This window comes from Malaclemys terrapin, chromosome 20 (assembly GCF_027887155.1).
Source record: "Malaclemys terrapin pileata isolate rMalTer1 chromosome 20, rMalTer1.hap1, whole genome shotgun sequence".
Lineage (NCBI taxonomy): Eukaryota > Metazoa > Chordata > Testudines > Emydidae > Malaclemys > Malaclemys terrapin.
This window is the reverse complement of record NC_071524.1, coordinates 2,743,924-2,767,694: the sequence shown is the minus strand read 5'-3', so window position 1 is coordinate 2,767,694 and position 23,771 is coordinate 2,743,924. Positions and strand designations below refer to the sequence as shown.

Below are 23,771 nucleotides of genomic sequence, written 5' to 3'. Positions count from 1 at the left end.
TAAGTGGTTCCAAGTAGTAACAGACAGAACAAAGTAAGTCACCAAGCAAAATAAAATAAAATGCGCAAATCTATGTCTAATCAAACTGAATACAGTTAAGATCCTCACCAGTTCCAGAATGCTCCCTTTTACAGACTAATCTCCTTTTAGCCTGGGTCCAGCAATCACTCACACCCCTTGCAGTCACTGCCCTTTGTTCCAGCTTCTTCCAAGTATCCTGGGGGGGTGGAGAGGCTCTCTCTTTAGCCAGCTGAAGACCACATGGAGGGGTCTCCCAGGGGTTTAAATAGACTTTCTCTTGTGGGTGGAGACCCCCCTCCTCACTCCTATGCAAAGTCCAGCTCCAAGATGGAGTTTAGGAGTCACCTGGGCAAGTCACATGTCCATGCATGACTCACAGTTTTTACAGGTAGCATCCATTGTTTACATGCTACTTTGAATGTCCTCAAGTAGATTTCTTATGTGGATTGAAGCATTCCAAGGTCCATTGTCCTTTAAGTGTTTCTTGATTAGGTCCTTAATTTCAACATTCCTTTCTCCAGGAACTGACCAAATGCTCTACTAAGGTTATTTAGAACAGGAGTACTTGTGGCACCTTAGAGACTAACAAATTTATTAGAGCATAAGCTTTCGTGGGCTACAGCCCACTTCTTCGGATGCATATAGAGTGGAACATATATTGAGGAGATATATATACACACAAACAGAGAGCATAAACAGGTGGGAGTTGTCTTACCAACTCTGAGAGGCCAATTAAGTAAGAGAAAAAAACTTTTGAAGTGATAATCAAGCTAGCCCAGTACAGACAGTTTGATAAGAAGTGTGAGAATACTTACAAGGGGAGATAGATTTAATGTTTGTAATGGCTCAGTCATTCCCAGTCCCAGAGTTGGTAAGACAACTCCCACCTGTTCATGCTCTCTGTATGTGTGTATATATATCTCCTCAATATATGTTCCACTCTATATGCATCCGAAGAAGTGGGCTGTAGTCCACGAAAGCTTATGCTCTAATAAATTTGTTAGTCTCTAAGGTGCCACAAGTACTCCTGTTCTTTTTGTGGATACAGACTAACACGGCTACTACTCTGAAACCTAAGGTTATTTAGAAATCAAGGCAGTACGCAGCCAACATTCATAACATTCATAACTTTGAATACAAAAATGATACATGCACACAAATAGGATTAATACATTCAGATATGTTACCTGGCATATGTAGCATAAAACACATTCTAAGCATATTTCCATAAAGCCTTATGGGATGGCATCACACACCCCAGCAGAATTTCAGAACTGAAGTATTTGGGCTTGCGCTAAAATTTTTCAGTCGTCACATTTTTTTTTGCCATTTTTCCGAGACGAAACAAAGGAACAAACATTTTTCAACCAACTCCACTGGGAATTTGCAGAGCTAAAAATCAGGGTCCCCCAGAGCTTGAGCGAAAGGGGCCAGACTCTGGAAGCTGTAATAGGCCCGCTGTAGATCAGGCATAGATGGACACGCCCCACGTATGTCCCACCTGAATGGTCAAAATAGTGGTTTAAGGGGTATCGATGCCTTATGGTGGCAGTTCTTTGTATCACCCACTGGTGAGTCTATGTTACAAATCCCGCCTCCCATGCCAACCTACAATGGCTATGAGTCTCTTACAATCTTAAGCTGTAGCAGCTCCTGGTTTTAGTGCTGAGGTCGCTGGTTCAGTCTCTGGTGTGTCAGCCAAGAGGGTAAATGTCACATGTGCCCGGGGAGATTTCACCCTCTGTGTTCCTAGCCAAGGTCCCTTGTCCTATGCAGCACCCTGGAGCTCTGGCTTGTGTTGGCCTCAAAATAGGGTTTCTGTGGCACCGTTGCTTCTTTAGCCACAGTCCAGGGTCTTACCGGGGTGTTTCCACGAGGATGATAAATCAATGAGGCGAGTCAGGGATATTCTCAGTGTGATCTTCTTTATTCACCAACCCACCCCCCACCCCCAAACAAACTTACCAAGTCCTGTTTCCATGAGTGCTGTGAGAACAAACAGCAGAAGGCAGCTTCCAGGCTGCAAGATCCCCATTGTCTGCCCCTCCAGCAGGCTCTGTGCCCAAGAAGCTCCGTCCCTGCTTCATCCCAGAGTCACACTCGCTCTCTTCCTCCTGGTTTTTTGCTCCCACAGCCCAGCCCCCACGTTTGCAATCAGGGAACCTCCCCCTCATGGTCTCAGGTCCTAGCTCTGCCCCGCCACGTGGCCTGCTGCCTTGGGTGGTTGCCCAACAGCTGTTATTACCACATAAAGGGGCTGGGTTGCTCCTTCTTTTGATCTTGAAAGCGAATGCTCAGCGCCCACTCCCTGGATGGATGCTACTGACTCCTTACAGCACAACATGGAGGCATATAGGGTGTATAGGCATATAGGGCACCTTGGTAGATCCCTGAACTAGCGTGAGACCCAGGGTGAGACCTGGCCTCCTCTCTGTGCCACTCCTGGACCCTTGCCCTGTTTGCCTTGCAGAGGGAGAACGAACGAGAGCACAAAGTGCGGCTGGCTGTGGGTAACGGCCTGAGGGTGGAGGTCTGGAAGGAATTCCTCCAGCGCTTTGGGCCCATCTGCATCTGCGAGTTCTACGGGGCCACAGAGGGGAACACTGGGTTCATTAACTACACGGGGAAGATTGGAGCGGTGGGAAGGGCCAACTTCCTCCATAAGGTGAGGAATGCTACTCTGCCTCTCCCCTACCATGGTGGTCATTTCCCTAGTGCCCATTACCGGTTTCTTCCCCAGCTGGGACAGGTGTGGAGGCTGAGCACAGATGATGAGGGTCTCTCTAGCCATTTGGCCTCTCTTACTGTGGTTCATCAACAACACTGAGATGAAACAGATTCCTGCATCCATTTCCCCCGGGATGTGAGGTTATGTTGATATTTCGCCCCCACAGGCTGTGAAAAGTGTTGGTGCGTCAGAAAGAGTCCGGTTAGGTTAGGCCCTGGGAGGCTTGGGGATTGAAAGTGAAAGGCCTTAAGGACCCCAATCTATTTAGCTTATCAGAAAGAAGACTGAGTGGTGAAGAAGTATCTTCATGGATAGGAGACACCAGACTCTTTAACCTAGAGGGAAAAGGCAAGACTGGCTGCCTTCTGGAAGAGCTGTTAGCCAAACACGAGTTGTATTGTTCAGGACAGGGACAATCAGGAGAAATTCTCTGGCCTTTGTTATACTAGGGTTACCATACGTCCGGATTTTCCCGGACATGTCCGGCTTTTGGGGGCTCAAATCCCCGTCCGGGGGGAAATCCCCAAAAGCCGGGCATGTCCGGGAAAATCAGGAGGGAGGGAGGGAGGGCTCGGCCAGGGCCTATTTGGCCGGGGCCGGGGTTGCGGGGCCGGGGGCATGGTGCCGGGCCGGGAGCCGGGCCGGGCTGGGCGCGGGGCCGGGCGGGGAGCCGGGGGCGCGGTGCCGGGCCCGCGGGGCCGGGCCTCCAGGGGGTGCGCTGGGCCGGGAGGCCGGGCCGGGAGCCAGTCCGGGGTCACGGGGCCGGGGGGTGCGCTGGGCCGCGGGGCCAGGCCACCGGGGGGTGCGCTGGGCCGCGGGGCCGGGCCGCGGGGGCGTGCGCTGGGCCGCGGGGCCGGGAGCCAGGGGGTGCGCGGGGCCGGGAGCCTGGGGGCCGGGCCGGGAGCCGGTCCGGGGTTGCAGGGCCGGGGGGCCGGGCCGCTGGGGGGTGCGCCGGGCCGCCGGGGGCCGGCAGTGCTGGGCGAGCCGGAGGTGGTTGGCCGGGGGCCGGGGCCGGCACCCCAGGGCCCGAGCCGACCCAGGCTGGAGCCGCCGGGGGGGCCAGCCTGGGCCGCGCCTCCTCCCCCCCACACCCCCTCTTACCTGCTTCAGGCTTCCCGCAAATTAAATGTTCGTGGGAAGCAGGGGAGGGGGTGGAGACTTTGGGGAGGGGGCGGAGTTGGGGCGGGGGCATGGGCGGGGCTCGGGGCGGGGCCGGGGCCCCGTGGAGTGTCCTCCTTTCGGAGGCACAAAATATGGTAACCCTAGTTATACAGCAGGTCAGATTACAGGCTTGGCTACATTTGAAACACTGCCGCTGTAACGCTTCAGAGTGGACACTCCCTGCAGCAGCGGAGGGGTTCTCCTGCATGCCAGACAGAGAGAACTTCGGTTTTACCCCACTGGCTATCCAGAAGTCACACAAGCAATTCCCTTAGACACTCCAGTTTCCCAGTAGCACCACCAGTGCCACTCATTATGGGGACGAATGGTTATGAAAACCAATACCCCAGTAAAAGAAAAAGGTTCTCCTGATCCCAAAGGCCCAAGCCCCAGACCCAGGTCAATATACAAATCAGATCTTACCCACAAATCTTGCTGTTGCCAATCCCTTAGAATCTAAAATCTAAAGGTTTATTCATAAAAGGAAAAAGATATAGATGAGACTAGAATTGGTTAAACGGAATCAATTATATACAGTAATGGCAAAGTTCTTGTTTCAGGCTTGTAGCAGTGATGGAATAAATTGCAGATTCAAATCAAGTCTCTGGAGTTCATCCACAGCTGGGATGGGTCATTCAGTCCTTTGTTCAGAGCTTCAGTTTGTAGCAAAGTCCCTCCAGAGGCAAGAAACAGGATTGAAGACAAGATGGAGGAGATGCAGCTGCCTTTTATATTCTTTCTCTTGTGGGTGGAAACCCTTGGTTCTCCTGTGCAAGATCACAGCAAGATGGAGTTTGGAGTCACATGGGCAAGTCACATTTCCATGCATGACTCAGTTCTTTACAGGCCGATGCCATTGTCTACATGTTAGTTTGCACGTTCCCAGGAAAGCTCAGATGTGGATTGACGTCTCCCAAAGTCCATTGTCAGCTAAGTGTTTATTGACTAGGCATTTACTGAGGATAGTCCTTTCTCAAGAAACTGACCTAATGCGTCCCTGAGGCTACTTAGACTCAAAACACATTGAGATACAAGTACGTAGCCAATATTCATAACTTCAACTACAAAAATGACACACCCATACAGATAGCATAATTATAATAAGCAAGTCATAACCTTTCCATAGACACCTCACACGGCAACCTTTGTACAATATTTGCTGAAAATATATAACAGTGGTTGCAACAATGATCTATACGGTCACAGGTTATGTCAGTAATGTCACACCCCCAACGCTGTACATCATTTATTAGATATATTATGGTAGCACTAGGACCCCCAGTTATGGACCAGGGCCTCCTTGTGCTAGGCACTGTACTTTATCTATTAGGTATATTATGGTAGAGCCTAAGAGCCCCAGCCATGGATCCTGGCCCTATTGTGCAAGGCGCTGTACAAACCTAGAACAAAAAGATGCCAAATTATCCTTATTTTCACCTCATCATTTGTCTGATTGGACGGTGAGCTCTTTGGGGCAGAGATTGTCTCTCACTAAATGTCCAGCACAGTCTTGGTTGGTTCCTCTAACAACACTGTGCAGCGCAGGCTGCATCCACAGCCCTGCCTGATGGTGATTCAACCTTGGAGCTTTGCAATCCGGCCCTCAGAAGGAAGGGACCATGTTCTAGCTCAGCACTGGGGCATGAAAGCGTCATTGCCGGGGCAACTAGCATCCAATAAGATCTCCTTGCGGCACCGAAGAATTGAGAAGGGTCATCTGCTTGGAGAGGGCTTCGAGCACCTCTTTATGCCGGTGATTTCTGCCCCTTTGCTTCTCCCCAAGTGCCAAGGAGTTCAAGGATCTCGGCACAGCTCCATGCTGCGGCACGAGGCGCTGCATGATAGTGAACAACGCTGCTCAATGCTGAGGTGCACAACTCCAGGAGTATCCTGGCTTCACACCAGCATTGGAACAGGCAGGTGACATCCAGGCGATGAGACCCCAGGGCACGGGAAGGCAGATGGATAAGCAGAGAGGCCGATCCTGGCGAAACGCATAGCAGTGTGGGATAGCGGTGGGCGGACCCTCAAGCTCCTGCCAACGAACCAGTGCCTTTGTCCATCCTAAATACGCAATGATTTCAATCCACTTACCAAGCGGATTGTATTTTTCCAGCATGGTCCAACTGTTTTTCAACGCTGCGGGCCAGAGGTTAATTTTGGGGCTACCTCCGTGGCCCTCGTGCAGAACTATAATTCCAGATTCTAGTATCAGATCAGTTTGGAAGGATTTAGCCACTAATAGGGTTCAGAAGTAATAAAATGAAATTAAATAAAAGAATATCTCACCTCCTCGTGAAAACCCCGGGGAAAAGGTTTTTCTCACACTAGAATCCCAAGGTCGACAACAATAGTTGTATCGGTAAGTCGGAAACAGCAAGGCATTGTGATTGTCCGTTACTTTCCACCACTCAAGCAGTCTTCCACGCTGTATTCCCCACATCAACTTTCCTGAATTGCAGCCATTGATAGGGAAGGTGGCAGATCCTGGTAATGGGCACATGAGGGATGCTGGCGTTATTTTTCCAGCTGACTTCCGTCTTTGTCACCCCGTTGCTTTCCAGATGCTCGTGCCCTTCGAGTTGATCCAGTACAACGTGGAGCAGGATGAACCCGTGCGAGATGAGAGAGGGTGCTGCATCCGAGTCCCCACCGGTAAGAATAACAGGCTGGCCATCGGGAGGCGCTGATGCGGGGAGTGGGCCCCTTGGGGAGGACGCATGGTGCAGCGGTTACAGTCTTAGCCTAGGCTCAGATCCACTGAGCGTAAGGAAAACTCGGTGCCTAAATACCATTGAAGATCTGTGCCTCGGTTGCTGTTTTGTGAAATGAAGTTAATAGCCCAGCCCTACCTTACAGGGGGAATTGTCAGAATCAGACCATTAGAAGTCTGTGAGACACTCCCGTACTCACAGCAGCCACATAAGTCCCCTAACTAGAGAGTGGAATAGTTGATAGCAAGGATGAATGAAAGCCACGGAGCTGGAGAATCTGCAAGACTCATGCCCCGTTGTTTTCAGAGAGGGGATGGCAAAACCAGTTCAACGTCACCAGCCCTGTCCTCGGTTGTTTTAACCTATTTCATGCACACATCGAATAGACAAGGTTTTCACAGATTTCCTGGCGCGTTTGGATTTAATACGACGTGACATCAAATAGCTAATTCGGTTGAAGTGTGATTTAAGAGAGTCAGTCAAATACTTGATACAGCACTATACAGAATACAGAAAGGAAATGTACATACCAATCTGAGACTGGAGAAATTAGGCATCACGTTTCACTTCACTTTGCTTCTAACTCCCCCAAGTCATGCCTTATATACTGGTTTTGGAGAAAGAAAATCCTTGAAAATCTTTCTCTCTCATGCTCTGATCTGATTTTGAAAATTATCAATTTACCGAATCAATAAGCCAATGACAGCTGTAACTATTGTATCTGTACTGAGACCATCTGTAGCCATAATCAGACATTAGTCAATACATTACTCAATGCTGTGACATTGATTATAGCACACGTCCGCTGTACCAAATGTGCCCTGTGCGTTTTATCAATTACATGTTGTCATTTATAACCATCCTTCACCAATTACACCATCTCGTCCACTACAACACACATCGAAAGTAACAGGCATGTGGACTAGGTCAGCAAGGTCAGGGGAAAAGCAGATGAGATGGTTAAATACAGTCCTACTTTAAATTACAGACATCCATTAGTCTAAAACAAAACAGTCTTTGGCATTAGAGTTGGTAATATTTAAAAAACGGACACTCCAGCAGGAGTCCTGGAACCTCCCCTGCCCTACCTCTTCCCCCTCACGGCCCCATCCCCATCCCACCTATTCCCCCCAAAGCCCCGCCCCTGCCCCTGAGGCCCCGCCCCAGTCCACTCTTCTTCCTCCCTCTCCCCTGTCGCTCACTGCTTTTCCCCTCCCACTCCCTACCCCCGCCCGGGTCAGGAGGGATTTGCCTATGGAGCGGAAGCTGGGAGCTGCAGCATTCTGATGCAGGTCAGAGTTGGGGGGAGGGATAGCTCAGTGGTTTGAACATTGGCTTGCTAAACCCAGGGTTGTGAACTCAATCCTTGAGGGGATACTTAGGGATCTGGGACAAAAATCTGTCTGGAGATTGGTCCTGCTGTGAGCAGGGAGTTAGACTTGATGATCTTCTGAGGTCCCTTCTAACCCATATATTCTATGAAGGTAGGAGGCAGCCAGGGCTGGTACAGATGATGACGCAGTCCCTTCCTGGTTTGCAGTAACTGGACTTTGGGTGTCCAGTCAGTAGATCTGACCAGACACTGTCAGGTCCCCTTTTTGACCAGACTTTCCCAACTAAAACTGGGCACCTGGCCACCCTAGAGTTTAGACAGCATTTTGGTTTAACATAGAAAAGATTCTACAATTTTTTGGTCAAAGAATCACAATAGTTAAATAGAGAAGAAGCATACAGTTCTAACATAGTCTAGTCTGACCTCGTGCATATCACAGGCCAGAGATCATCACCAAGTAATTCCTTCATCAAGCCCAGAACTTCTGATTGAGTTACAGGGCGACATTATCGACAATCATCCAGGGTATGTCTGCACAGCAACTAGACACCCGCTGCTGCTGGCCCGTGGCAGCTGATACTGGCTTGTGGGGCTCGGGCTGCGGGGAGGTTTCATTGCTGTGAGGAGGGAGGGTCCCAGAGCCCAGGCTTCAAGCCGAGTCTGGAAGTCTACAAAACAATGAAACAGCCTGCAGCCCGAGTCAGCAGTAACGGGCCAGCTGTGGGTGTCTAGTTGCCAATGTAGACATACCCACAATCTTGATTAAGAGACTCCAAAGGTAGAACTAGGCTCCAGGGGTATTCGCAGTACGTGTAGACACACCCTGGCTAGCTTTGATCCAGTGATGCAGAATCCACTTTACATCCCATGGCAAGTTGCTCCTTTACACAACAACACAATAGGAAGACAGGAACTTGGCACAGTTGAGTTCCCACACGATGTTGTTGTCAAGCTGTACACAATCATGCTAGGCCTAGCTATTCCCACACTGCCACAGAACACAGCGAGTGCTGTCCCGGAGCCACAGGACCAAAGCTACATCCCAGCTTTTAAACAGTCCCTTGGCGGAACCCATCAGTGCTCCAGGGTAGTTCCTTCCGTCAGGAGCGGGGAAGAGGGGAAAAGTCTCTCAGCTGGAGTCTACGCACCTCAGCAAGTATTTGCAGTGACACCAGGTGGCGTTTCCAAAACAGTTGGGTTTGTTGGCGAACAGGAACTCAGCCTCGGGAAGTCCTTGGCTCAGCACAGGGAGATAACGGTTAAGACATTGTCCCTCTGGCCAAGCCAATGCAAATCACCGGCCAAGCTTCTATGGGCTCCATTCCAGGCGCTGCGCTCACCGCTCAGCCTCTCCCAAAAGCCGACTCCTTCTCCCCGGCCTGCCACTGGTCCTTTGTTCTCGAGCTGGGGCTTCTGCTCAGCTTCCCTGCTGAGATGTGGGGGGGTGGGAACCCACCTCCCTCTGGGCGATTGGTTTCCTTAAGGGTCCCGTTCATTGCATCCCGGGCAGTGAGAGGGTCACACACACCTTGCATCTCCTGCATCGTCCCAATAGCACCCTTTTGCCCTTCCAGAGAGCAGTGCAAAACAGAGGGGAAACTGAGGCATACATGAGCATCACAAAAACATGACTGAAAATTGCCACTTTATCATGAGTGCCCCTAGTGGGCCCAGCCCTATATTTGCTACGCTGCCAGTGACTAATTACCCTTGCTTCAGACTTTATGCCTGGTTCTAGGCTGAATTTGTCTGGGTTCAGTTTCCAGACATTGGATTTCATTCTGCCTGTGTCCACTCAGTCAAATTTCCCAGCTAATGGGCAGGATAGAAGATCTAGCAAAGGTCCTTTGGTCCCCATTACTTGTAGTATCTGACCACCTCATGGGCTTTAATGCATTTATCCAAACGCACCCCTGTGAGGTAGGGAAGTCTTATTAGGGTGACCCTATTTCCCCAAGGGAAAACGGGACACCGCGTGGGGCTAGCCCGAGCCCTCCTGCTCCCCGGTGTGGGGCTGGCCCAAGCCGCTCATCCGAGTTCTCCCCCACAGGGCTAACCCGAGCCCCTCTCCAAAGGCTGGAGAGAGTGGGGCTGACCCAAGCCACACGCCCCCTCGCGCATTTCTCCATACCCCACTTTTGCCAAAAAAGTCAGGACGGCCGGGACCAGGCTTAAAAAAGAGACTGTCCCAACCAAAATGGGTCATATGGTCACCCTAAGTATTATCCCCATTGTAGAGATGGGGGATTAAGATACAGAGAGCAAGTGTAAAATTCAGGAGTCTAAATCCCTTTCTCAATAGCGACCTAGGAACTTTGGAGCCTAATTCTCATTGAAATTCAATGGGGCCAATACTATAACGGGGTTCAAAAGGGAGCTAGATAGATTCATGGAGGATAGGTCCATCAATGGTTATTAGCCAGGATGGGCAGGAATGGTGTCCCTAGCCCCTGTTTGCCAGACGCTGGGATTGGGTGACAGGGGATGGATCACTTGATGATTACCTGTCTGTTCATTCCCTCTGGGGCACCTGCCATTGGCCACTGTCAGAGGATGGGATGCTGGGCTTGATGGACCTTTGGTCTGACCCAGTCTGGCCGTTCTTATGTTCTTATAGGGGCCTGTTTACACTTGGAAATTAATGTGGTTTAAGATAGGGCGTGCATTTAAAGTGCAATGGATATTCTTGAATAACGCCATGTGGGGACGCTCTGATTTTGGCGCAAGAATGGCGTGTTCCTGCGGAGCTTAACCCCTTTTCAAACCCACCACTTGTGACCTTTCCGAGGTCACTCAGACAGGTGAGGGGTTCTGTCTCCACCTGCCGTGTAACTTTGGGAACCTTAGTGCTGTGCTGCTATGGCTCAAAGCCCTGACACCAGTCGCTGGCCCACAAGCCAAAGATCTGCCCCTGGCTTCCACCAGCCATGTTACTCCTTTCAAGGTGACACCAACATCCCTTCTGGGCCTGCGTGTCCCCAAATCCTTCCAACCCAAGTTCCAGCTGCTCGGTGCGCCACCCCCAGAGGAGTGAAACCAGCCCCCAGCTACCAGTTCACTTTGGCACACATGCCAGGGCGTGCACACCGGAGCCAGGCTCGGGGTTAAAATAAATGAAAGGTTTATTTGATAGAAAAAATCCCAGACTCTGAGAAGAAACAGCAAAGGGGAAGCCAACACACACACACACACACGTTATGTTACCCCGGAATTTGACCTTCCTGCATGTACCCCAGAACTTGACTATTCTGCAGTCGGCCATTCTGTATGTGCAGCCACTGCCCGCTGAAAACCAAACATCACATAGCTAGGAAAAATCTTTGACCTTTGTGAGACAAGGTCAGACAGCTGCAGACTTGCAGTTTGCTCATCAGAATGGGAAGATGGGAGAGAAAGTTCTGGAAGAGAGTGAGTGAATAGCGGCCTTGGTTTTAGGTGCCCCTGACATATTGTTGTTATGGCTAGAACTGTTTTGAGATAATGAGGAGAAATGCTGACTCAGTAGAGGTTATTCTGCAGACCCACTAGGAGTCACTGTAGAGTTAGAGTTAGCTATAAAAGATTTGGTAAAAATAAATACCTCAAATCAGTCTGAGGGAGCTTTTCTCCAGGCAGTGCGCTAACATCTAAACTCCCCATCAACTGGAGACAGAGACTTGGTGGGGTAACTCGCATGACTGGAGTACTGTCATAGATAGGTATAAACTGTTCAGGAAGGACAGGGAGGGGAGAAAAGGTGGAAGGGTTGCAATGTATGTAAGAGAGCAGTATGATTGCTCAGAGCTTTGGTATAAAACTGGAGAAAAGCCTGTTGAGAGTCTTTTGGGTTAAGTTTAGAGGCAAGAGCAACAAGAGTGATGTCGTGGTGGGCGTCTGCTATAGACGACTGAACCCGGAGCATGAGGTAGACGAGGCTTTCTTCAGACAATTAACTGAAGTTTCCAGAACATGGACCCTGGTTCTAACAGGGGACTTCAATCACCTTGACATCTGCTGGGAGAGTAATACAACAATGCACAGTCAATCCAGGAAGATTTTGGAGAGCGTTGGGGACAACTTCCTGGTGCAAGTGCTGAAGGAACTAACCAGGGGTCATTTTCGTCTTGACCTGCTGCTAAGAAGGGTACAGGGAAGAATTAGTAGGGGAAGCAGAAGTGGGTGGCAACCTGGGCAGCAGTGACCATGAGATGGTTGAGTTCAGGATACTCCCAAAAGGAAGAAAGGAGAGTAGCAAAATACAGACTCTGGACTTCAGAAAAGCAGACTTTGACTCACTTAGGGAACTGATGGGCAGGATCCCCTGGGAGGTTAATATGAGGGGGAAAGGAGTCCAGGAGAGCTGGCTGTATTTTAAAGAAGCCTTATTGAGGGCGCAGGAACAAACCATCCCAATGTGCAGAAAGAATAGTAAATATGGCAGGCGACCAGCTTGGCTTAACAGAGAAATCTTCGATGAGCTTAAACACAAAAAGGAAGCTTACAAGAAGTGGAAACTTGGTCAGGAGGAGGAGCATAAAAATATTGCTAGAGCATGCAGGGGTGTAATCAGGAAGGCCAAAGCACAATTGGAGTTGCAGCTAGCAAGGGATGTGAACGGTAACAAGAAGGGTTTCTACAGGTATGGTAGCAACAAGAAGAAGGTCAGGGAAAGTGTGGGACCCTTACTGAATGGGGGATGCAACATAGTGACAGATGACATGGAAAAAGCTGAAGTACTCAATGCTTTTTTGCCTTGGTCTTCACAGACAAGGTCAGCTCCCACACTGCTGTCCTGGGCAACACAGTATGGGGAGGAGGTTTGCAGCCCTCAGTGGTGAAAGAACAGGTTAAGGACTGTTTAGAAAAGCTGGACATGCACAAGTCCATGGGTCTGGATCTAATGCATCTGAAGGTGCTGAGGGAATTGGCTGATGTGATTGCAGAGCCATTGGCCATTATCTTTGAAAACTCGTGGTGATCGGGGAAGGTCCCAGATGATTGGAAAAAGGCAAATATAGTGCTCATCTTTAAAAAAGGGAAGAAGGAGAACCCGGGGAACTATAGACTGGTCAGCCTCACATCAGTCCCTGGAAAAATCATGGAACAGGTCCTCAAAGAGTCCATTTTGAAGCACTTGGAGGAGAGAAAGGTGATCAGGAACAGTCAACATGGATTCACCAGGGGCAAGTCATGCCTGACCAACCTGATTGCTTTCTATGATGAGATAACTGGCTCTGTGGATATGGGGAAAGCGGTGGACGTGATATATCTAGACTTTAGGAAAGCTTTTGATACGATCTCCCACAGTATTCTTGCCTGCAAGTTAAAAAAGTATGGCTTGAATGAATGGACTATGAGGTGGATAGAAAGCTGGCTAGATTGTCGGGCTCAATGGGTAGTGATCAATGCCTCTATGTCTAGTTGGCAGCCGGTATCTAGCAGAGTTTCCCAGGGGTCGGTCCTGGGGCTGGTTTTGTTCAACATCTTTATTAATGATCTGGAGGATGGGATGAATTGCACCCTCAGCAAGTTTGCGGATGACACTAAGCTGGGAGGAGAGGTAGATACGCTGGAGGGTAGGGATAGGGTCCAGAGTGACCTAGAGAAATTGGAGGATTGGCCAAAAGAAATCTGATGAGGTTCAACAAGGACAAGTGCAGAGTCCTGCACTTAGGAAGGAAGAATCTCATGCACTGCTACAGGGTGGGGACCGACTGGCTAAGCAGAAGTTCTGCAGAAAAGGACCTGGGGATTACAGTGGATGAAAAGCTGGATATGAGTCAACAGTGTGCCTTTGTTGCCAAGAAGGCTAATGGCATATTGGGCTGTATTAGTAGGAGCATTGCCAGCAGATCATGGGAAGTGATTATTCCCCTCTATTCAGCACTGGTGAGGACACATCTGGAGTATTGCATCCAGTTTTGGGCCCCCCACTACAGAAAGGATGTGGACAAATTGGAGAGTCCAGTGGAGGACAACAAAAATGATCAGGGGGCTGGGGCACATGACTTACGAGAAGAGGCTGAGGGAACTGGGCTTATTTAGTCTGCAGAAGAGAAGAGTGAGTGGGGATTTGATAGCAGCCTTCAACTACCTGAGGATGGAGCTCGGCTGTTCTCAGTGGTGGCAGATGACAGAACCAGGAGTAATGGTCTCAAGTTGCAGTGGGGGAGGTCTAGGTTGGATATTAGGAAACACTATTTCACTAGGAGGATGGTGAAGCACTGGAATGGGTTACCTACGGAGATGGTGGAATCTCCATCATTAGAGGTTTTTAAGGTCAGACTTGACAAAACCCTGGCTGGGATGATTTAGTTGGGGATTGGTCCTGCTTCGAGCAGGGGGTTGGACTAGATACCTCCTGAGGGCTCTTCTAATCTTAATCTTCTATGATTCTTTGATTCTATGGAGGGATAGAGGGCCCCTTGGAAGTCCAGCTGGTGATTACTCAAAACCATATCAGACTGTGAGTAACTATATCTGGGATGTCCTAAACCTATTGCCTATGTGTGTGTGTGTGTGTGTGTGTGTGTGCTTAATAGCTAATAAATAGTAGTTTTAGATAAGGGCACGCTCGCTTGTATCAATCATTTATCCAATGGAAATTGCTGTGTCCCCACTGATTTGTTCCTGACACTTCCTGGAGTGAGACAGTTGAGTTACCCCTGGGAGACCCCGGGTAACAGTTACCCAAAAATTAAACATCAGGATGCACCTTCTGGCTTTATGCCTCTATATTAGCTAAATGCTCTTTTCTAGCAGATGTTACCTATTGCCTCTGAACAGGTTCCCAGCGTACCCCCGTCATCTTTGAGGAGATCCAGTGTTTCATGGACAACTTCCCGCTTAGGCTGCCCCCCAGTTTCTGGATAAAAAAACCCTCAGGCACAAGCTTTTCCCCCCTTTTTGTGTCTTTTTCCTGGCATGATGACTCACGTTTATTTAGAGTAGGTGAAACTTTCTTAGGCCGGGCCTACACTAAAAAAGTTAGGATGACCCAGCTACATAGGTCAGGGGTGTGAAAAAGCCACTCCCCTTGAGCGACATAGTTAAACCGGTGTAGACAGTGGTGTAGACCCTTCCATCAAGCTAGATACCTCCTCTCATGGAGGTGGATTACCTACGCCAATTGGAGGACCCTGAAAACTGGCCGGGATGGGATGGGCTACGTAGGGGGATATCCATCGGGATTCTCATTCTCCCTTCCAGGTGAGGCAGGGCTGCTGGTGGTGAAGATAACGAAGAGCACCCCATTCAACGGCTACGCGGGCGACCGCCAGAAGTCGGAGAAGAAGATCCTGAGGAATGTGATGAAGAAAGGAGACCTCTACTTCAACAGCGGAGACCTCCTCATGATGGACCACGAGGGCTTCATATATTTCCAGGACCGAGTGGGAGACACGTTCCGGTAGGTTCTGGGGCAAGCCATTACCCTCCTTTGTCCCAGCTGCTGTCCCCTCCCTGGTGGGATGAACTGAGGAGCCCGATGCTGGTAGCACCTATAAAACCCTGCAAGGGACTGGGACCCTATTGTGTGATGTGCTGTACACACAGGTATAACAATAACTAGTTCTCACAGAGCAATTTACAACGGTGATAAGGCTCGTTGTCTCCATTTTATAGATGGGGAAACTGAGGCACAGAACGGGGCTCTGACAGGCCCAAGGTCACCCAGCAAGAGACCTGGGAACAAAACCTAGGTCGTCTCAGTCCCAGTAGGGTGCCACATCCACTAGGCCATGCTGCCTCCCCTCTGCTACAAAAAGATGGTCCAGGAGTCAAAGACTAGGTCTGGCTGGGTTTTCAAAGGAGCCTAACTCAGATTGCTCTTGTGTGCCTAAATCCCATTGGCCAATGCAAGCAGGAGGTGGATGCATCAGCCATAGAAGATAAAACAAAGTCCAGGGGAAAAACTGTCGAAAGCACCAAAGTAACTTAGGCGTGACTTGTGTGTGCACAGCAAAAATAAAATCAATATTTGAATAAATAAATAAAATACACACCCTGTGGCACTGAGTTTAGAGCTCAGATCAGCTGGTTTGGGCTTGCAGAGCTAACACTGCTGGGCTAAAAATAGCAGTGTAGATATTCGGGCTCGGGCTGGAATCCAGGCTCTGAAACCCTCGCCTCTCACCCCATTCCAGCTCAGCACAAACATCTACGTGGCTATGTTTAGCCCCCTGAAACCGAATCAGTTGACCTGGGCTTTGAAACTTGCTGCTGTGGGTCTCTTTGTGCTTGTGTAGACATACCCTAAGTGTTATTTTGAAAAGCAACGTAGGGCTTGTCTACAGCACATGCTTTACTGGTATCGCTAGGACAGCAGAGCCCCCTGGTGGAAACACAGCGTATGCCGACAGAAGGCGTTAAACCATAGTGAGGCCTGGCAGAATTCAATTATTATTTTTTTATAATGTCAATGGATGTTAGAGATGTGTCTTTTAAAGCCTTTTTTTTAGATGTTTATCCATGTACATTTTCACAGCTGAACAAAATCCTGCAGGGGGGAGGGTCAGACAATTATTTAGTGTCAGTAGATGTTGAGGTTCAAAAAGTTAAAATCGTTATAAACCACTAAAAAACAAATGACCAACATCGCATGTCAAAATCTACATGTAAATCTCCTTAAATCAACAAATAATGCCTGGTTTTATTGTTCATCCATTTCAAAAGGCTACATCACTGGATTGTGATTCTAAGAAGCAGCATTATTCTTAATTTGCCGATCTGTACATTTAGATGATTATAGATGGAAATATTTTTTCGTTGGTTTGTGTGTGTATGTGTGTTTTTTCATCAGTTTGTGTACCAACATTTACCTTCTAAGCCTAGAGGAGCCTAGTCTAGATGATCACAAAGGCACCTTCTGGCCTTGAAATCTATTGATCAATGTGGGTGGATGGATGGATGGATGGATGGATGGATGGATGGATGGATGGATGGATGGATGGAAAAATAGATTCCTCTGTTCTCTCTCTTCAGCTGGAAAGGAGAGAACGTTGCCACGACGGAGGTGGAGACGACGCTGGTGGCAGTGCAGTTCATTCAGGAAGTCAACGTCTACGGGGTGCCGGTCCCAGGTGCGTACCAAGCAGCAGGACATATCATGTCACTTTGACACTGTGGCTCACCCCAAGAGCGTCCGTCCTGAGGCGGCTTTTAAAAGCCATTGCGTAGCGTGTCTGTGTCGGGGTCTGAGTCTTTCTTTGCGCGGGGAGGGACCCTGGGATTGAAGAAAGCCGTGCAAAGCATGGAGGAATAGTTCTCTCCACTGCAGAAATCGCTGTGTTATTCAGGAGGTGAGGCTTGATGCTCAGAGCGGCCTGAAAAATCTACGGATCCTTCCATGAACAATCTATGCCCAGGCCTCAGCCTATGGTCATTAGAGCTGTGCAAATAGTGGAGATTTTAGTTCACTGGCAGTTCTGAAAAATACAATAAAAAAATTGTTTCTGGTCCAACCCAATGATCTGAGGTCTGGAAAATCAGCCTTATAGTGAGAGACTAAAACAACTCCGTCTGCTGAGTTTATCCAAGAGATGTGGTGCCATGAGCAAAGCCTACAACTTCCTACATGATATGCTCTTTCATCTAGCACCACAAGGCTCCACCGATGGCTGGACGCTAGACAAACTCAGGCGAGTGATAAGATGCAAATGTTTAAGCGTGAAGGGAATTTGCCCGTGGAGCAACTGGTCTAGGGACGTGGTCAAGCCGCCATCACTTGAAGTCTAAGTGTCTCTTTCTAAAGTACCTGCCAAGTATCAGGGGGTAGCCATGTTAGTCTGTATCTACAAAAACAACAAGGAGTCTGGTGGCACCTTAAAGACTAACAGATTTATTTGGGCATAAGCTTTCGTGAGTAAAAGCCTCACTTCTTCGGATGCATAGAGTGAAAGTTACAGATGCAGGTATTATATACTGACACATGGAGAGCAGGGAGTTACTTCGCAAGTGGAGAACCAGTGTTGACAGGGCCAATTCAATCAGGGTGGATGTAGTCCACTCCCAATAATAGATGAGGAGGTGTCAATTCCAGGAGAGGAAAAGCTGCTTCTGTAATGAGCCAGCCACTCCCAGTCCCTATTCAAACCCAGATTAATGGTGTTGAATTTGCAAATGAATTTTAGTTCTGCTGCTTCTCTTTGAAGTCTGTTTCTGAAGTGTTTTTGTTCAATGATAGTGACTTTTAAATCTGTAATAGAATGACCAGGGAGATTGAAGTGTTCACTTACTGGCTTATGTATGTTACCATTCCTGATGTCCGATTTGTGTCCATTTATTCTTTTGCGGAGGGACTGTCCGGTTTGGCCAATGTACATGACAGAGGAGCATTGCTGGCACATGATGGCATATATGACATTAGTGGATGTGCGGGTGAATGAGCCCTTGATGGTGTGGCTGATGTGGTTGGGTCCTCTGATGCTGTTGCCAGAGTAGATATGGGGACAGAGTAGGCAACGAGGTTTGCTACAGGGATATGTTCCTGGGTTGGTGTTTCTGTGGTGTGGTGTGTAGTTGCTGGTGAGTATTTGCTTCAGGTTGGGGGGTTGTCTGTAAGCGAGGACTGGCCTGCCTCCCAAGGTCTGTGAGAGTGAGTGATCATTTTCCAGGATAGGTTGTAGATCGTGGATAATGCGCTGAAGAGGTTTTAGCTGGGGGCTGTATGTGATGGCCAGTAGTGTTCTGTTATTGTCCTTGTTGGGCCTGTCCTGTAGTAGGTGATTTCTGGGTACCCATCTTGCTCTGTCAATCTGTTTCCTCACTTCCCCAGGTGGGTATTGTAGTTTTACGAATGCTTGATAAAGATCTTGTAGGTGTTTGTCTCTGTCTGAGGGGTTGGAGCAAATTCGGTTGTATCTTAGGGCTTGCCTGTAGATAATGGATCGTGTGATGTGTCTTGGATGGAAGCTGGAGGCATGTAGGTACGTATAGCGGTCAGTAGGTTTCCGGTATAGGGTGGTGTTTATGTGACCATCACTTATTTGTACTGTAGTGTCCAGGAAGTGGATCTCTTGTGTGGACTGGTCCAGGCTGAGGTTGATGGTGGGGTGGAAATTGTTGAAGTCCAGGTGGAATTCTTCAAGGGCCTCCTTTCCGTGGGTCCATATGATGAAGATGTCATCAATATAGCGCAAGTAGAGGAGGGGCACTAGGGGACGAGAGCTGAGGAAGCGTTGTTCTAAGTCAGCCATAAAAATGTTGGCATACTGTGGGGCCATGCGGGTACCCATAGCAGTGCCACTGACTTGAAGGTATAAGTTGTCCCCAAATCTGAAGTGGTTGTGGGTGAGGACAAAGTCACAAAGCTCAGCCACCAGGCTTGCTGTGGCCTCATCAGGGATACTGTTCCTGACAGCTTGTAGTCCATCCTCATGTGGAATATTGGTATAAAGTGCTTCTACATCCATGGTGGCCAGGATGGTGTTTTCAGGAAGAACATCAATGCATTGTAGTTTCCTCAGGAAGTCGGTGGTGTCTCGAAGATAGCTGGGAGTGCTGGTAGCGTAGGGTCTGAGGAGAGTGTCCAAATAGCCAGATAATCCTGCTGTCAGAGTGCCAATGCCTGAGATGATGGGGTGTCCAGGGTTTCCAGGTTTATGGATCTTGGGTAGCAGATAGAATATCCCTGGTCGGGGTTCTGGGGGTGTGTCCATGTAGATTTGTTCCCATACTGTAGCCGGGAATTTCTTGAGCAGATGGTGTAGTTTCTTTTGGTATTCCTCAGTGGGATCAGAGGATAGTGGCCTGTAGAATGTGGTCTTGGAGAGTTGCCTGGCAGCCTCCTGTTCATAATCTGACCTGTTCATTATGACTACAGCACCTCCTTTGTCAGCCCCTTTGATGATAATGTCAGAGTTGTTTCTGAGGCTGTGGATGGCATTGTGTTCTGTACGGCTGAGGTTATGGGACAAGTGATGTTGTTTGTCCACAATTTCAGCCTGTGCACGTCTGCGGAAGCACTCTATGTAGAGGTCCAGTCTGTCATTTCGACCGTCAGGAGGAGTCCACGCAGAGTTCTGCTGTAACTTAAAGAGAAGTTGTGGTCTAGTGGTTAGGATTTGGTGCTCTCACTGCTATGGCCTGGGTTCAATTCCTAGTCAGGGAAGTAAGCATTTTAGAGGGGAGGGATAGCTCAGTGGTTTGAGGATTGGCCTGCTAAACCCAGGGTTGTGAGTTGAATCCTTAAGAGGGCCATTTAGGGAACTGGGGTAAAAATCTGTCTGGGAATTGGTCCTGCTTTGAGCAAGGGGTTGGACTAGCTGACCTCCTGAGGTCCCTTCCAACCCTGCTATTCTATGGTGAGTAAAATTCTCTGACCCATGTTTCTCAGGAGATCACACTAGATAGTTATAATTTTCATTTTGATCTTAAAATCTATCACCCGGCCTCACCTAGGCTAGGATATCCAGGAGTTATGTTAGCACCTCATAGGGTATGTCTACACTGCCCAGCTAACCTGGGCTCCCGCCCTGGTTTTAGCTCAAAAGTCTCTCCACTTCACGCAGAAAAAATCTCTGGCCTGGGTCCGGAAGTGCTTTCAGTCTGGGCTCACTGACCCAGCTGCAGGGTTGGGTTAGAACCCGGGCTCTGCTTTCACTCGGGTTGGAACCTGCCTGCTTTCCAGCGAGGCTAAATCACTTGAATATGGATAGTCCTCCAATGCCCTTCCCACAATTCCCCCCAAAGGACAGACGAGCTTTCCTGCCACTGATGCTATAGACTGGGAAAGAAGCCTAGAGCGTCCGAGCGCAAAGAACCATGGGCTGTGCCCCCAGCCACAGACATGAGTGAGTGCAGAGACAGTAACTCAGGCAGGGCTTTGCAGTAGAGAGGCTCTCACCCAGGTGCTCAGACCCAGGATAACTGGGCAGTGTAGACAGAGCCAAAGTTAACCTGTGCCAGCTAATGCCAGCTTCACATAACACCTTAAAACACCTAATCTAGACAAAGCCCGACACTTTGTGTGTGTGTGTTTCAGGACACGAAGGCAAGATTGGAATGGCAGCAATACGACTGAAGGAGGGGATGGATTTTGATGGTGAAAAACTCTACACACACGCCAAGGATTTCTTGCCAAACTACGCCATTCCTCGCTTTGTCCGCCTGCAGGTAAAAGATCCTTTTGGCTGGGCCTTTAAGCCTCGGGGGCGGATGAGGGGGCTGGAGGACCCTGACTTGGTTGGTAAATTGTAGGGGCAAAGGCTTGATCACACTTTATGGAATATAGTCAAGAGGCCAAATAACCAATGTCAGTCAGGTTTATTGCCACAGTACAAGGAAAAGGTTCGGTGTGATACCAATCTCCGGAAAACCATCTCATGCAGCATTGTTAGAACCTGAACATAAGAACAGCCACACTGGGTCAGACCAATGGTGCATCTAGCCCAGTATCCTGTCTTCCCACAGTGGCCAGTGCCAGATGCTTCAGAGGGAATGAACAGAACAGGGCAATTTATCGAGGGATCCATCCCCTCTTACATTCACCTTACACAGAAATTGTGTTCCCGAGTTACCCCCGTAAAGCTGTCTTTGTATGCCCTACCTGTTTACAAGTAAAAGGTACTGATGTGTACATCATCTGAGACTAGATTTAACCAATCAGCTCTCTATCTAGGTAACCTGGTCCAGCACTGGCAGAACTTCTTCTGTTGCATCTCCACTCGGGAGCTCTGCTGGCATAGCTATACCAGCCAGTGCTCGGAGTAATGCTGTTCCCCTCCTCCAATGGGGGATGACCAGGGACAAAGCTAAAATTCTAGAGCTAAAAGCATCAGCCTCTGCCTCTTTGAGCTAAAGGAGCGACTCCACTAGTAGGCAGCTGGAGTAGACTCTTATCCTCTTATGTGGCATAGAGTGAGCCAGCTCCTGCAGCACTTTGTATGTTTTGTTACACAGGATGCTCTGGAGGTCACGGGGACGTTCAAGCAGTGCAAAGGGCAGCTGGTGAAGGAGGGGTTCAATCCAGCTCTCATCAAGGACCCCCTGTTCTTCCTGGATGAATCGGAGAAACGTTTTGTGCCCATGAGCCCTCAGATCTACAGCTCCATCCTGGAAATGAAACTGAAACTCTAAGAGTCTCACTGCTGCCTTCTGTAACTAATGTGTTAACGGTCCTGGCAATGAAGCCAGGATGCCCCCAATTTGGGTTTCTCAGGATCCATCCAAGGAGGGGTAATTGCCTCCAGTTCTGTTCTAATCTGGTGATAATCTCGTGATTTTGTAATGATGGCTTTGTGCATATTCTGCTCTCCGAGAATCTTGCAGAAAACATAGGGTTTTTTTCGCAGGCGGAAGGGGAGGTTCTTTAAATGTGAATTTCACCCTTGAAACTTCTCACCCTCTGTTGTAGCTCATATTGAACTCTGTGATGTGGAAAAGATTTGTGATTATAGAAGTGAGAATTTTTTTTTTGGCGGATAGTAAATCCCTCCCTCCCCCCAAATGCATTTTTCGGGGCACTGAAACTATTTGCAAATTCCAGTCAAGCTCATAGAAAGATAGGGCAGGAAGGAACCTCAAGAGGTCCTCAAGTCCAGCCCTCCACGCTGAGGTAGGACCAAATAACCCTAGATCATTCCTGAAAGTTGTTTGTCCAACCTGTTCTGAAAAACCTCCAATGACAGGAATTCTACAATGTGTTCCACAGCTTAACTACCCTTATAGTTAGAAAGTTTTTCCTAATAACTAACCTAAACCTCCCTTGCTGCAGATTAAGCCCATTAGTTCTTGTCCTACCTTCATTGAACAGGCAGAATAACCTATCACCATCTTCTTTATAACAGTCCTTAGCATATTTGAAGACTGTTATCAGGTCCCCCCTTCAGGCTTCCTTTCTCAAGACTACACATGCCCAATGTTTTCAACCTGTCCTCCTAGGTCAGGTGTTCTAAACCTTTAAACATTTTTGTTCCTCTCCTCGGGACTCTCTCCGATTTGTCCACCAATTCAGTGAATAGTTTTGACCATAAAAATCCCCCAAAACCAAAATTTCGGAATGGTCAAAACAGTTCATTTTGAGCAGTGCCACTCGGAGGACCTTTCCCAGACCTGAAGAAGCGTTCCATGTGGCTCGAAAGAGCGTCTCTCTCACCAGCAGAAGTTGGTCCAATAAAAGATATTACCTCACCCATCTGGTCTCTTCATTTGGAATCGATAGTTAATGTCATTTTGAATTCATTTGAAATGTTCTGTTTGACCGGAATGGAGTTTTTGGAGGTTCGTTTCAATGAGCCAAAAAACATCAGTTTCGGTTTAAACCAAATCCAGTTTTGTTTTGTTTGTTTTTAATTTTCTGGTTTGGACACCTGTCAGGAGTAAGAGCCCACAGCTAGTCTGGTTACCTGCTAGCTTAACCACCTCACAGCAATGATGCAGCTGGCTGTCAATTTAGCCACCGGATTGACCCCGTTGGGCTTCCCTCCAAGCCCTTTCCCCTCGGCTTCCCAAGAATTCAGTTCAACCCCAGATTTCGTTACTCACGTACCTTTATGCAACATACAACGAAGCAGTTCTGAGTTGATCAGACTCGCGCTCAGTGGTCCAAAGTGATGCAGAAGCCCTCTTCCTTTATATGCATTTGCTCATACATTGCATTGGGTACGTCACAGCAGAGGTTCCCAACCTTTTTCTTTCTGAGCCCCCCCCCCCATCCCCAACATGCTATAAAAACTTCATGGCCCGTCTGTGTCACAAGAACTGGTTTTCTGCATATAAAAGCCGGGGCCGGCATTAGGGGGTAGCAAGCCGGGTGATTGTCTGGGGGCCCCCACGAAGCTACATTGCTCAGGCTTCAGCTTCAGCCCTGGGCCCCTGATTGAGAACTACTGCGTTA

General features: G+C 48.7%; 1 protein-coding gene across 1 annotated transcript in view; it reads left to right on the top strand.

Moving 5' to 3' along the window:
- SLC27A5 (solute carrier family 27 member 5) overlaps positions 1 to 23,048 on the top strand; it is a 41,663-nt gene extending 18,615 nt beyond the window's left edge. Inside the window, exons 5-10 of the mRNA XM_054009598.1 lie at positions 2,492 to 2,686; positions 6,475 to 6,565; positions 15,146 to 15,344; positions 16,919 to 17,016; positions 20,919 to 21,049; positions 21,836 to 23,048. Of these exons, the coding sequence (XP_053865573.1) occupies positions 2,492 to 2,686; positions 6,475 to 6,565; positions 15,146 to 15,344; positions 16,919 to 17,016; positions 20,919 to 21,049; positions 21,836 to 22,012 (891 nt within the window). The 3' untranslated portion in view covers positions 22,013 to 23,048. The remainder of the gene's footprint in view (positions 1 to 2,491; positions 2,687 to 6,474; positions 6,566 to 15,145; positions 15,345 to 16,918; positions 17,017 to 20,918; positions 21,050 to 21,835) is intronic.
- Positions 23,049 to 23,771: the final 723 nt, after the last annotated feature.